The 15,255-nt window shown below is 42.2% G+C and overlaps 1 protein-coding gene across 4 annotated transcripts in view; it reads right to left on the reverse strand.

The window, feature by feature from the left end:
* Nucleotides 1–795: 795 nt before the first annotated feature.
* Nucleotides 796–15,255, reverse strand: part of DCDC2 (doublecortin domain containing 2) — a 153,863-nt gene continuing 139,403 nt past the window's right edge. For all 4 annotated transcript variants that reach the window (XM_027603635.2, XM_027603633.2, XM_027603634.2 and 1 more), the window contains 2 exons: nucleotides 9,268–9,570; nucleotides 796–5,661 (listed from right to left, as the gene is read on the reverse strand). In XM_027603635.2, coding sequence (XP_027459436.1) covers nucleotides 5,557–5,661; nucleotides 9,268–9,570 — 408 coding nt within the window. In that variant the 3' untranslated portion in view covers nucleotides 796–5,556. The remainder of the gene's footprint in view (nucleotides 5,662–9,267; nucleotides 9,571–15,255) is intronic.

The following is a 15,255-nucleotide window of genomic DNA, read 5'->3' on the forward strand; positions in this document are numbered from 1 at the left end:
TACAATACCTTGTAGAAATGACAATCATTGTTGGTTGTGGGAAGTGTGTAAGGAGATTTGACTTTGGCAATCCAGATGCCTTCTTTATTGGTGAGGTTTCTTTTTTCACTCTCATAGAATAACAAAGATACTTGGGCCAACTACTCAACAGGTATTATCCTCAGCTGTGGTACCTCAACCCACATATTTTGTTATTACATATCAAGAAGGCAAAATGCTCGTACTTAACGACCTTTGTTTCTCAAACATGAAGGGAAAGCATAAAATGACTTTAATTTAGTAGAATGAAAGCAGTTGACTCACCCACAACCAGAAGCCGAATTTTGGCTAACCTCTTTGTAAAACTGTAAGTTTAAAAACCAAAATTGTAAGTTTATTCCCATATCTACACAAAATATGTGTAAGTTGGGCAATTTGTTCTGTTTTTAAAGATGTCTTTATTTATCACATAACAAAAACTTTGGACCTGTGTATCCCTAATACCATTTCATAAAAGAAAAACCCATGTTTTTTTTTAATATACCTGAAAATTTCATCAACTAAACAACATGTATATGAAGATGTAAACAATTTTTCTTTACATAATGAAGCTTAATATTCATGCCAAATAGAAACAGAAGTATCGCTTTGTGTGTTGAATTTCCACATGGTTTAAATGAAAAAGTTTCTACTGCATTTGTGAAAAACGTCATGCAGAGAATTGGGAAATGAAATATAACCACACAACATCATAAACAAACAATAAAACAGCCAGACACATTTTAGTTAAATAAAACAAAGATCTATTTACTCAAGAGATACAGTAAACTTCCATATTTCAGAATGAGCACTGATACAGAAATTAAAAAAAAAATTAATGCTCATAATTTGATCAAAGCACAAATAATTTTCCTTACAAAGAGAAGTTCTAAACATAAATCACATAAAAATGATAAGCACAACTTAACTTTTACTTACAACATCAATAATCACCCATTAGCATTGTACATAGTAAGGATTTAAGGCACAAAAGAAGGAGCGAAGCAAAAACCAGGGTGAGTTTTCTCCAGACTTCTTCTGATACGCACTATGGTCATTCCCTCTTCCCACTTGCCATGACATTTGTGGCAATAACTCAGTCACTCAATTAGACTGTGTGGTTTAAACTGATCAACTACAGAGAAACTACAGAGAATTCATGTGGTCCCATTTGTAGATTGAAGCTAAGTCTGTTGTTGGCTTAAGTCAACGGAGCTCCATTACTTACCTCCTGATTTTACAAATGCTTTACAGTTATCCAGATATTTTAAAATCCTTTCCTAATTCCCCATATTTTACAGGATGTCATACCTCTTCCAAAGCAAGGTTTCCTTCTTCATCAACATGTGGGGACACACTTTCATGCTCTCTCCGAGTCCCTTAGATTTCATGGTAGGAAATATGCAAATTTTATGTGCTAAGAACAAAAATCAGACCCATTTCCATCCTGGGATAATTTCTGGAAAGAAAGAATCTTAGAGTATTTACAAGATTGATATTTAATAACAAAGAACTGTACATGCTTGTCACCTTAGAAAAACAGACTAACCTTAAAAAAAAGGAAAAAGAAAACAAGAAAGTGTTGCAACTCCAGGATATGACAGTCACTCAAGGACACTACAAAGCTTCTGTACTGAACTAGAACATTATAGATAAAATGGTAAAATAGTAAGTCAGTCTTGTATTCTATTTGCAGTGCACCTCGCTACTTGGTACCAAAGAGAGTCCTCTGTGCATTCCTGTAAATCATGTACATATATTCACCAACAGTGATAACCTTTGACAGAGTCCCTGTTGGTGTGAAATATTCTGCACCTAACGCATATGGTAGTTAAGTCTGGTAACAAAGAGCTAAGAGACTGTACTCTGCCATTAGGTCAGGAAAACATGATGATCGATCTATCTATCTATCTGCAATCACTCCTTCATAGAATAAACTTTTCATTAGAATTCCGGTAGCTTTCTTACTTTGAAAATTTTAAATCTTTTAAATCCTACAGGAAACAATTTTTAAAGCACCATGATATAGATCATTTCTTAGCATTTCCTCTCTTTACACATTGCTTCTCTCAAAGAGAGTCTTCTTCTATTAATAACGCAATGCCTGAGGAGGCCCATTCAATAAAGTGTGTGAGTGCATCTGTATAAGTATTTGATATGTATATGTGAATATCTATATATTCTCTTTCTGTTCAAATTGGCAACAGTTCACATGGGATGCTTTCTCTTTAGTAATTTAATCTGCTTTTAAAAATTTTGCGTTGCTACTTATTGAGCAAAAGTGAAAGGACAGAGCTAATTCTTTAGGAGAGTCAGTTAATAACACAAAGAAGCCTTCCTGATGTTCTGTGGCCACAATTTTGAATACACAGATATTTCCTAGGTGAATGAACTTTATCCCTTGTGTGTAAGATAGGTCATTTACCGAAATTTTCCAGGATGTTGGTTTATGAGCTATACGCTGGAAAAGCTAGCATGAATAAGTTCACATTAGTATGGCTTCACAACTGTGAGCCCGCAGAGCTATCTAATGGACTCTGAGCCACATAGAGATGGGATGGTTCTGCCTTTACAGACCACAGCAGGAACCAACACTCTCAGAATAAAATGGGAGGCATGAGAGTATCATGTTCTTCCTGTGAGTCTGGCATTTGAATATTCCCCAGAAGACATAAGGGGAAAAGCAATGTCTTAATAAGTGGAGAGTCATTCTCTGGCTATAGAGAAAAACAATGAGTAAAAAGTTATCATACGGCCATAATGTCATGCTGTGTAACTAGAAATCCATAGATGCTCAACAGATACTGAACAGAAGATACTGAGCGAGATGATGTCCTTAGCATGAAAATGATGTTAGCTAAAACTGTATTTTGCGCTGCAAAACTCTAATGTTCCAATTCAACTAAGCAACCAGTTGTTTACGAATGTCTTACAACCCAATTAAGCTTGAGAAACGAGTTCCATAAAACTAGAACGAGAGGGTCTGTACCCACAGCCTCACAAAGAGCTGACATGGAGAAGCATTCCACTGGCTAGCACATCAGAGCTACGTGAGTTTGTCACAGCATCCTCTCTGCTGGAAACAATACTTGCAGCCTGCCCAAGATCTCTTCTGCTCACTCACATAAATGCTCCCCAGATCTGTCCATGAGTCCAGCTTAACTGGTGCAGCTAACCTGCCACGGAGACCACGACTCCCACAGAGAACACGTCCACACATGGGGGGTGAGTCAGCTCTCCTTCTTCGTGCTGATGTCATCCTCAAAATGATGTTCACACTTCCCATTCTCTGTGAATGATGTTTCCCTTGGTTAGACAACATATTTCATTCTTTTTCTTTTTTAGTAGTATGTGCTTACAAACAGTTTTAAGGTGATGAGTTGTTGTTCATCCCCTCAAGTTAGGTCACAATATATCTTGTCAACAGGTGGTAAAATATGCACATCCAAGAGAAGAATTATATCCTGATTTTTTCCATTTTTTGCTATAGTTAACTGTGGCCTGTCATCTTCCTGAAGTGTTTGTATATTTTGTTGTTCATGTAAAACAACATTGGAATTATTGAGATGACTCTTAAAAAGGTCCTGAAAACCTAAGCTTTATAGTATAATGAGGAACAGAAGAAAAAAAAAAAAATACAAGATCTCTTTTAAAGAAGGAAAAAAGAGAAACTCATTAAAGAAAGAAAACTAAAAGAATCACCTTGATAATTAGTTATAATTTCTTGCATTTAATTCCTGATTTCTATAAACTATTGAACATCATTAACCCCAGGCCCAGTAATGGCACGGGAATTTAACATCAAAAAACCAGCTAGCCTATCTCCCTAGCAACACAAGATTGTTGCTTGTAGTTTACAGCGTTTCATATTGTCCCCTTTGAAAAAAAATAAGCCTACCTGTAATAAGCACAATCTAGATTTTATACCAGAAATATAGAACACCCATTTACAATTCATCCTCCCAGATCAATATACCCTTATATCACCATCTCTTTCCAATACTGTTACGTTATAGTCTCCATTTATGTTTCCTATTTGTAGAAAATATTAAAATAGCTGCTAGGAAAAAAAATACATTCATTTTCTGTAGTATTATTAAGTGCTTGATATAACTACCTTTATTCCAAATGGTTGGTTATGAAACCTGGAGGGGAAGAAAATCTTTTAACCTTATGATTAATAATGAATTCTACGAAAGCACTAGAAGTTTCCTTTCAAATTTATAACATCTACACAATTAACAAAAATATTCTTCAATATGAGAAAAATAAACTATTTCTATATTTAAGGAAGACCTGCGTCATCTCTTAAAAACTCAGAAAACATACAATTATGTTTTCCCCATATATACCTAACAAGGCCATTGTGAGTTCTTTTAATTAGCCCACAAAAGTGTAATAAGAAACTGGTTTCATCATGACAATTTAAACATTTTTCAACAGTTTCTATCAGAGGGCTTCTAATTATATAGGAAGGAATCTGCTTGAAAGTCTAAATATAACTGGCCATTAAAATAGACATTTGCTGATATCCCTAGGGGCAAAAATATGACAAGGCCAATCCTAATAGAAATAAGGCACAAAACAAGTCAAATGCAGTCTTGGGTTTTTTTTGTTGTTGTTGTTCTTTTATAAAAATCTGGAGAGAATTCAATCTTTAGACTAGCCAATATTGAGTTTTCTAACACAGTAGCATGATGGAGAAGAGATGGGTATTATTGGTGAAGGAGACTAGATCCATGAAAATCCAGAGGACATCAGAACTTGCAAACTATCCAGCCAGGCTCAATGACTATAATTGGGTGTTCCATGGTAAAACTCCTTCCTGAGCGTGTCATTAAAGCCATAACTCACGTCTCTTCTCTTCTTGTAAGAGAAAAACCTGAAGCACTTAAGGGAGAGGGGGGTGCCCAGATGAATCACTAACACACTGAATGGAGACTTCCTCCTTCCAAAATGTGCTCTTTTTAATTCGTGTGAGATGGGTTTGGGATCAGGAGGAAGAAGGGTAAGAATATCAACAAGTCAAGGAAACATTTCAATCTACTGCCATCTCTGAAACTAAATTACAATTTGTTTATTCAAGAGTTTGTTGCTTTAAAAAAAAAAAGGACATGCTTTCCTATTATCATCTCTTTAAAATTCTATGCCTTCCTAGATAAGTGCTCTAGAATAAGCTTCCATCTAATAACCTCACTTCTAAATTTATAGACAAGTCTATAATAGGTGTGGTCCTAACCTTTTTCATCGCTTACCAAGACAAGTGGCCAATTGTCATCCCGAGCAACTGTCCCTCTATCCCTCTTACTTAATTTTTCTAAATGACTTTTACAAATATATCCCATGAAAAGAAGCCACTCTCCCCTAGTAGCTACTCAAAATTATCTAGTCTTTCCATTAAGCCTCCAATCTTAGAATTCCATAGGTAGTATTCAATATTGTCACACCATGTTCAGCAGTAACTAAATCCTCATTATTCAAGTATTATAACCCTTCATTTTCCTGATAATCAATACACTCTCTTTTTTAAAAAATTATCTATGCTACGACAGCATAGTCCTCGTTTTGTTCGTTGTTCTCATTTTCTTGTGGACTCGTGATTTTTACTTCTGGTCTTGGTGGTCTTTGAGGGTCTAAGTCAGCCTGGAAGAAAAGATACCAAAACAAAGATATTTAGCTCTTTAGTCCCAAAGGTCATAAAATTCACAAGGGAAAAAAAAATGACTCCGTATTTCAGGTAATCATATAAATATTCAACTAAAAATAGTTCCTTGGGCCCGTCCCTTTTGTATTCTAGTTGATCATGACCCAGTGGACATGCCATCCTCAATACCTTACTTGCACAAAAGCTCGACCTGGGACCACAAGAGCACAGACTCACTGCTCGTGCTGCAGGCTTTATTTTTCTCAATTTTTTTTCTTTTTCTTTTTCTTTTTTTTTTTAAAGATGTTATTCAAATTGTCAGAGAGCGAGAAAGGAGAGAGAGCACAGTCAGGGGAAGAAGCAGAGAGAGAAGCAAGCTCCCATGTGGGACTCGATCCCAGGACCCTGGGATCATGACCTGAGCCGAAGGCAGACGCTTAACCGACTGAGCCACCCAGGCGCCCCTCAATTTTCTTTTTCTTGATTTCACTTTAAGTTTTTCTTTTCAATAGCATATTTAACCATTTCATTTCAGCATTTTCAGAGAAAAGAGAAAAGTACAGCAATTCTACCTCATGTCACATTAACCCAGCCCCATACCAGTTGTTCTTCTGTTAGTTAGAGCTCACAAATTCCTTGTGAATATGGTACCAAGTACGCTCAAGTATCAGACAGATAAGGGCAGGAAGGAAACCAAGTACAGAGGCAGGATTTCTCCAATGGCATGTGCATCCCTGTGCGCGGACTTCTTTCATGGTATCAAGGATCTTGTCTCATTTACGTGTCCTTCTCCCATGAGACTGAAATCCAAGGGGATGGGATTGGAATTCGCTGGTTTTCAAACTCTGCTCCATGGAAGGCTGGAGGCTCCATGACCCTCGTAAGGGCCACCCGAGTGGGAACAGGGAGACTAGCTCCAAGGCCCCTGCCCCTACGGCCATAATTTATGCTCTAAAAAGGAAAAAAAAAAATACTGGGACTCTTATTTCACATTGTTATCTCATGAAATGTCTCAAATAGAGCACCAGCTCAATGAATGTCGGTCGCTTGTGGTATGTTTCTCCCATGTTCCCTGCTGTCTTCCTGTCATCCCAGCACACTGCCTAAGAACAGCTACAGGGCACAAAATGTTACACCACAAACTGAACCCTTAGTCGTTCTAGAAGTAAATGATCCTTTTGAAAAAGTTAATTTTTAATGTATAATTTAGGATTCCTATGGATCTTGTTTTTTGCATGTTTGATACACTTCAAATGTCCCCAAATGAGCAACGGAGGGAGAATGAAAACAAGATGCCTTGCCATTAGAAGAGAGAAGAGTCAAGTAAGATTCAGTCTCTCTGTGGGTGACTGCTCTGCTTCGGCATTTGCAGGGTTAACATCCCTAACTCATCACATAGCAGGTACTTGTTCATTTGCAACCCCACAAGTTTAGATTCGCCATCAGTACATCCCCGGAAGACCTGTACTTCACATTATATGACCTTGATCTTGACTGAGACCCGATTCTTATAAGAGGCCTATTTTTAAACGTTAAATTTACAGAATGGAAAAAATAAAATAAAATAATAAATAAATAAATAAATAAATAAAATAAAATTTACAGAATGGAAGACAGGCAGTCCCTTCATTTCTGTACAACTGTTTCAGGTTATAAAACTGAATTAAAACCTAAAGCACTGAAAGAGTACATACTTGGAGCTTATGACCGGGGTCCCACATAGGATCTGCACTTTGATTTCATGCTGTAGACGTTCATCAAAGGCAACAGTAACAAAGGGCTTCATGAAGCCGACTCTTGTAGTTACCATATCATGACAACGAGGATACTGTCCTCTACGTTACTGTGCTTTCCAGATGATACCCCCAGATAAACCATTTTGCTTCCCTTGAGAAAGTGTGTGTGTGTGTGTGTGTGTGTATGTGTGTGTGTGTGTGTATTCCTTGAGAAGTTCATTTTGTTTCCTTATTGAGGGAAAGGGAATCATGTAATGGACTGATTTCCTTTTCTAATTTTAGCTACAAACAACTTCAGGATACAAATTTTCGCTCAATTTCAGTAACAATGTAGAATAGCATATGGGGAATTTCTGGCTGCCTACAACTGTGATTCCCTCACCTTGAGGAAAGATGAAATGGGAGACACATTGAGTGTTTTCACTTAGATGTTGAGAATGTTTTCATATAAAACAGACAACAGATTACAGACAACTCTGTGCTGGTTATTAAAAACTGGCCACAAGAATGTTTTGCTATTTTACCATTACTAAATTTGATCCCCCCCCCCAAGCAAAATAAAACAGATGAGTCAATAATAAATCATCAAGAAAACCACACTCATGACACTGGGTGTTAGGAATGAAGACAGCAAGGCCCACTTGAGAGGTTACAGCCTGAGGGAGGTGGACCCTGCCCAGAGGGATAGACAGGAAGGCTTCATTCTCAAGGATGGGAAGAAGGCTGTGGCTACCTCTTACAATATGACGTTGAACTTGAGCCTATTCATCAGTCTCTAGTTTAACCATCCATCCTCTGGAAGAATGCCTGCATGTGAGACTATCCTGCTGCAGGGCCCCTGGTGGGAAAACAGGCTAGGAAGGAGGCTTTACCATGTAATTCCTTACCCTCTCTGTATAACAAATAGAACCATATCTTATTAAGTGCCTGGTGCATCAAATGCTTAATTCAATCAATCCATTTATTGTGAACTAAACAAGTGAAACTTTAACATCTCCAGAGTACAAAGAAGTCATCCATGACAGAGGGGATATTCTTTCTTTCACGTCTAGATCTCATGGCCTTCATGTTCATTTCTTGTCTGTACCTTCCCTGATATTAAATTATTTGTATTTGTGTATATTTGTTATATACATTCTCAGGAGCCTCTGCAAACTCTGTAGAATGAGATAAGGGATGGATGGATGGATGGATGGATGGATGGATGGATGGATGGATGGATGAAAGGGTGGGTGGATGGATGGATGAATGGGCGGGTGGATGGGTGGATGAATGGGTGGGTGGATGGATGGATGAAAGGGTGGGTGGATGGATGGATGGATGGATGAAAGGGTGGGTGGATGGGTGGATGAATGGGTGGGTGGATGGATGGATGAATGGGTGGGTGGATGAGTGGGTAGATGGGTGAAATGGTTATGAGTGGGTGGATGTGTGGATGAGTGGGTACATGGGTAGATGGGGGATGAGTGGGTGGATGAGTGGGTGCATGAGTGGATGGGGAACGAGTGGATGGGTGTATGGCTGGGTAGGTGAGTGGGTAGATGTGTGGGTGGGTAGATGGATGGATGAATGGACAGATGGATGGATGGCTGGGTGATTAGTGGGTGGATGGGATGGTGATAGTGGGTGGATGGGTGGACGGATGGGTGGATGACAGGACAATGCGTGGATTCTCTGACAGATGGATGACAGTACTTTTAAGTGCCTGAAATAATATAGTCAAGTAAATGGTATTGAGTCCTTCCCTGCTCAACAGTAAGTGGTTCCAGTGTAACTCTTAAGTGCTTGAATAATTCCCTAAGTGCATGGGCGTGTGCACCACACACACATTCACACATGAACACAAGTGAGCAAAAGCAATAGAAATACCTCATCTTGTCCACTGCCAGCTCCTTGCGACTTTACTTCCTCATCCACTGCCTCCTGAGGCTCAGTATTAACCTGATCCAGCTCCTCGCCATTTTCTTCATTGGTGCCCCCGTTAACGCGGGTGGGAGCCGCCGGCTCCTCACTGTGATCCGGGAGCCCCCCGACTTGCTCAGAGGCATCTGTAGTCTCCTTCTCTCCTCCTTCTTCAACTTCACCATTCATTCCCGAAAAATCTTCTTTCTGCTCTGCATCCTTGTTTGCTTTTTCTCCATCTTCTTCCTCATCTACTATTTCCGCTGGCCTCTGGTGGGTCAGAATGAACAATGGATAAAAGCAAGCAGGGCAACAGAGATTTTCCACTGCACGTTATAACAACGTGATGATGATTATCCTACAGTCACGTAAAACTTCCTCACACGTGCAGAGTGCTCTGCAGCAGATAATGTGCTAACCTTTCCTGAGCACCTACTGAATGCCACTCTTCACAAGGATTTTTCCTCCTTTGCTCCTCACAACAATCCCGTGAGGTTGGTATTATTCCCCTTTTACCGGTGAGAAAACTAAGGTACAAAGAGACCAAGTATCTAGCCCAAGATCCCGCTGTACGGACGTGGACAGCCAGGCCTGGACCAAGGTGTGTGACTCCAGGACTGGTGCTCATAAGCCCCGTGGCAGAGACGAAGCCAGACTGCAGGGCCTTTGGCCAATATAGAGCGGAGCGTCCGGCCCAGGGGAGGAGGTTAAAAAAAAAGTCTCTGTGGAGAAGTCATCCTCCTCATCGCGACTGCCTCGGGCATATTTAGCTCTCTAAATACAGAAAGAGGGCAATGGTGGTGGTACCAGGGCGTGAAGCCAGGCTTTCTAGGACCAAAGGTGGACCGCTGCCCACACAATGCCTGGGGGCTCACACTATATCTCAGAACACAAACACGGTCGTGCAGGTCCAAGGCCAAGAAACTCTACGTCCTTTCTATAAAAATGAGAAGTGCTCAAGAATTTATGAGCTCAAATTAGGCATTTTCCAAGTTATTTGGATACATGTAAATCTGATTTAAGAGACAGCAGAAGGCCGACTTCCAGAACCAAGACTTTGGAGAATAACCCGGGTTCAAGCCCTGACCAGGCACTTACTGGCTGTCACCTCACTGCTTGTCACATAAGAAGAGTGCCCACTTGTAACATGAGAATATAATAAAACATCCAGGGGGGGAATGAATGAGAGAAGTTACATGCAGTGCCTACCACTGTACCTGGCACATCACATCCTAAGAAAACACTAGAGTCGCTTCCCATTTGTAGGACATACTCTGTCCTGGAGCCCTTAGATTTTTTACTGCCTGCAATAAAATAACAGCTTTTCTTTTAAAGTATAGTATAGAAAGAACACAGGATTTATTCTAAGTTAGGACCCTAGACCTGCCTCTTTCTGGTTGACACTGGACAGGTCAACATGGTCCTCCAGCACCCGTAAAATGAAGGTCTCAGATGCAATTCACCCTGACCATCCCCCCTTCCAGCTCTGGAAGTCCATTCTCCTCAAACTGTTCAAATGCTTGTTATGAGGTCTTAATGGTCTTCTTGTAAAAGTTAACGTAATACTCTCCATTTTTGGAAGTAAAGAAAAAAGAAAAAAAAGAAACAAAACAGAGTGGAAGCAAAAGTTCAGGGCAAAACTCCACACAACATTATTTTGAAGAGGAAAAGAGTTGAACCGTGAAGTCTTATATTCTGCCAAAGTAGAGTCTCAGTTTTGACCGCATGGTATCAAAGATACACTTTAAAAAAAAAAAAAATGAAAGAAAAAAATTAGTTGTTCTTAAGATAGTCCAATAACCATGGTGTTTGCCATCATGCAGCTTAAATCATAGTACAAGTGAGCCTGGGTCTTCCACATTTCCATTTGGATGCTTAACGTCAAACAGTGTGGGGCCCCTGCAATCCCTAAGCTTGCTGCCCAGGGTGAGACCCTTGGGAAGGCCAAATGCTGGACAGAAATGAGCATGTCGGGGGGTGGGTCTGCCAGATGGAGCTAAGAGAAAAGACAAAGATTTATGAATTGGAGGCTACAATGCTTGGGAAGGATGTATAAGACTGAAATGAATGAAGGTGATTTTTCCAATTTCCAAGAGGAAAAGCAGCATGCTCACATGCCCACACCGCTGTCCCACTGTCTCTACAGAGAACGCTCATAAGCCAAGGAAGAATCCGCTGAGCAAGAAGATGCGCGCTGTCCCCATGAAAGCAGGGGAGAGGAAATGTCCGGGGCCAAAGGTGGTGTGGATGCACCCCTGAGCAGCAAGGCCTTTGAGGGGGGCTTCCTCAATTGGACCCTAGGGCAGAGAGGGGACCGCAGATGGGAAAGAGCTAGAACAGGGAGCCGACTCAGAATCACTGTGGGCGGCTTCCTACTCACATGTCATGAGAGGCCAAGCAAAGGCCGGGGAGGGGGGGCTCTCAAGCCCAGAGACCACAAGCTCCTTTCTTAGGGACTCTGAAGGACGTGGGGGAGACTCACTGTGCGGCCCTAAAAGACACGTGGAAGGCGCGGTCACTGCGATTCATGAATAGGCCTGGAGTACCCATCTGTGCTGAGCGGGACTCTGGATGCTGGGCATTCAGAGACAAACAGAACAGGAACCAAGGAGCTCAGAGCTGGGTGGTCACAGGGCACATTGTAACATGGCCCACGCAGAGAAGTGCCCAGCACGTGGGTCAGGAAAGGCCTCTCTCGTGGTGGGCGTGGCAGCCTGCCACCTGGTCTTGGTCATGGCAACCGATGCAAGCCTGCGGGAATGCTGTGTGCAGTTGGGGTCCATCCACGGAGCCCCCAGCTCCCATCGGTGCTGAGTGTCATCTCTGCGCTTACGTGCTCATCATTCCGTGAAACCCTCCCAGCAACCCTGCAAAAGTACGCCTCTTATGTCCCGCACACACATCAGGAAAAGGAGAAACCGCGCAACACCTTCAGCATCACGCGGCGGCGACCACCGCAAGGCAAGGATTTGAACCCCAGGCGAGAGTTTGCCCCCAAGTCCTGGTGTCCTTCCTTAAAGAAATACCACGAGAAGCTTCTACTTCACATAGTCACCGCGGCAAGCACACTCGCATGTCCATTCAACGGCTGGAAAAGGTGTGACTCCGCAATATGCAGCATTTCTTTTAACGCTGAAAGAATTACCGACCTGAGAACAAAACATTTCTGGATTTCTATTAAAGACTTCTGGTGTGATCCAGCGAGGGAACGTTATAAAGATGGCTAGGCAGAGTCCCCGAAGCATTACATAACAAAACTCCAGAAATACTACAGCACTGACGGCCAACAGGAGCAGAGTTCTTTTTAGATTATTTCTGAGAATTGGATAATTGTCTATCACCCTGCTAGAAACTGTTAGTGTACCTAAACTCGCCCTATTCGGAGCAACATTCGGTTTTGGTTTTAAAAAGAAGTTATACAGAATTTTATAATAAAAAACACTGAATGACAATAACAGAGAAAACCCCAAATTTACTGCGATCATTTAGGAATGTCGATCTATCTGTTTCTTGTCTCTCTGAGAACCTATTACAAGAACATGCTAACGTCTGGTAAGGTGGCTACTTCTGCGTCAACAGAAGTCTATTTTCCTTTCCTGAAATCTGGACGTATACCGAAATGTGGCAAAACGTATGAGTTGGCTTTTAGATTTTAGTTTTGTGTTTCTCCTTGTACGCTTTTTCTTCACTCCCAATTCCCAAACACATATACATTTTTTTTTCTTCTTTTCAGGCAGGCAGCTGGGACAGACGCTAACCTCTCTCCAAGAAGGGAGTCGCCCAGCCCTGAATGCAGGCTCTGTTCTCCCCACCACTGTGGGCGCCGCCGCACACACGCAGTATTACTCTTGCATCCCATTCATTCTGTTACGCTTTCCCACCATGGTTACCTCACTGTCATCACAGGAAGCCGCATCGGGTTAGCTCAGCTTTACGAAATGCAAGATTAAGGTGCTACGCTACCAACTGGATCAATTTAAGTAAGACAGTAACAGGAGTTTAAAGGTTTATAATGCTTCAAAATATCCACAGTGTAGAACACAATTTATTATTACTACGACACTACAACTCAGGCCAAAAAAAAAAAAAAAAAAAAAAATTCTGCTATGACGGATCTGTAATGAATAAATGAAAAGCAATGTGCTTTTTGGTGTAATCTCCTTTGAAGCAGGCATTAAATTATTAAAGATGTTTCCAGTGCATACATCAATCAAATCATCCCAGGAAGGAACACTGGGTTTCACACCCATAAACACACACACACACACACACACACACACACACACACACACACACAGAAAAAATCTATACAATGGTGAGGACCTGCAGAGAAGCAAAGGAACACCCCTTCCACGGGACAGTGGGGGTCCACGCCGGGAGGAAGACAGGAGGGAAATTCAGCAAGCTGCACACTCCCTCAATCCTCGCCCTCCTTCTCTTGCTGCAGAGAGACTCTCCGGGAGGAGGCCGGTGCCCCTCACACCACGCTGACCTGACCTTCGGCCCAGGCAGCGGGACGCCCCCAGAGCAGAGTCCACTCAGGTGAACGCCGTTCTTAAAGGGCCTTGGGATCTCCCCTCACGGCTAGAACAGCTCTTCCCTGGGGGCAGGCCGTGAGTTAGCTCCACGCAAAGTCAGACACAGAAAGTCACTTATTGTATGATTTCATTTCCACAAAACATTCAGAATAGGTCAAACTATAAAGAAAGAAAGCGGATTCGTGGTTGCCAGGCTTGAGGAGAAGGGAGAATGGGGAAAGGCTGCTTAACGGGCAGGAGGTTTCGGGGTGCCTGGGTGGCTCAGTCGGTTGAGTGTCTGACTCCTGGGTTTCAGATCAGGTCATGATCTCGGGGTCCTGGGATTGAGCCCCGTGTCAGGCTCCTTGCTCAGCCGGGAGCATGCTTCTCCCTCTCCCTCTCCCTCTGCCTCTGCCTCTGCCCCTGCTCGTGCACTTGCTCTCTCTCTCTCTCCTTCAAATAAATAAATAAATCTTAAAAAAAATTAGGCATGGGGTTTCCTTTTGGGGAGATGGAAAATGCCCTGAAACTAGACAGGGTAACCGTGGAACAACACTGTGAATGTTGTAAGGGCCACATATCTGTACATCTAAGAATGGTTAACAGTTGTATGTTAGGAGAATCTTTAATTTATTATGTTTTCTTTCTTTCTTTCTTTCTTTCTTTCTTTCTTTCTTTCTTTCTTTCTTTCTTTCTTTCTTTCTTTCTTTCTTTCTTTCTTTTTTTTTTGGAGAGAGAAAGAGAAAGGGAGTGTGATCACGAGCAGGAGGGGAGGGCCGAAGGGAGGGGGGGGAGAATCTTAAGCAGGCTCCACACCCAGCACAGAGCCCATCGCAGGGCTCAGTCCCAGGAGGACCCCGTGATCGTGACCTGAGATGGAATCAAGAGCCGGACGCCTGACCAACCGAGCCACCCAGGTGCCCCTCTGCTTCAACTTTTAAGGAATCTGTATGCCCCAGCCCCTGACCACCAGGTAGAGCTATGTGGCCACCTCTCTGTATCTGCTAAGGCGCCCACAGAACATGCCGCCTAACTGAGGAACCAACCTCTGGTTATCACCCTGCTTTATTCTGCGATGATACTCCAGCCATTCGCCTCCCTTGTCTCAGGTGTAAGAAGCTTCCCTTCACAAAATGTCCAGTGCCTCCTGGTAGAAAGCCACTGGTGGTGCCCGATGACTGAGAGAGCTGAGTGAATGAACTAACAAATAGAGCTGAGACGAGCAGCTTACTTAGAATTAAAATACAGAGGGGCGCCTGGGGGGCTCAGTCCATTAAGCGTCTGCCTTTGGCTCAGGTCATGGTCCCGGGGTCCTGGGATCGAGCCCCGCATCGGGCTCCCTGCTCCACGGGAAGCCCGCTTCTCCCTCTCCCCCTCCCCCTGCCTGTGTTCCCTCTCTCACTATCTCTCTCTCTCTCTCTATCCAATAAAGAAATAA

This window comes from Zalophus californianus, chromosome 7 (genome assembly GCF_009762305.2).
Source record: "Zalophus californianus isolate mZalCal1 chromosome 7, mZalCal1.pri.v2, whole genome shotgun sequence".
In the NCBI taxonomy this organism is placed as follows: Eukaryota; Metazoa; Chordata; class Mammalia; order Carnivora; family Otariidae; genus Zalophus; species Zalophus californianus.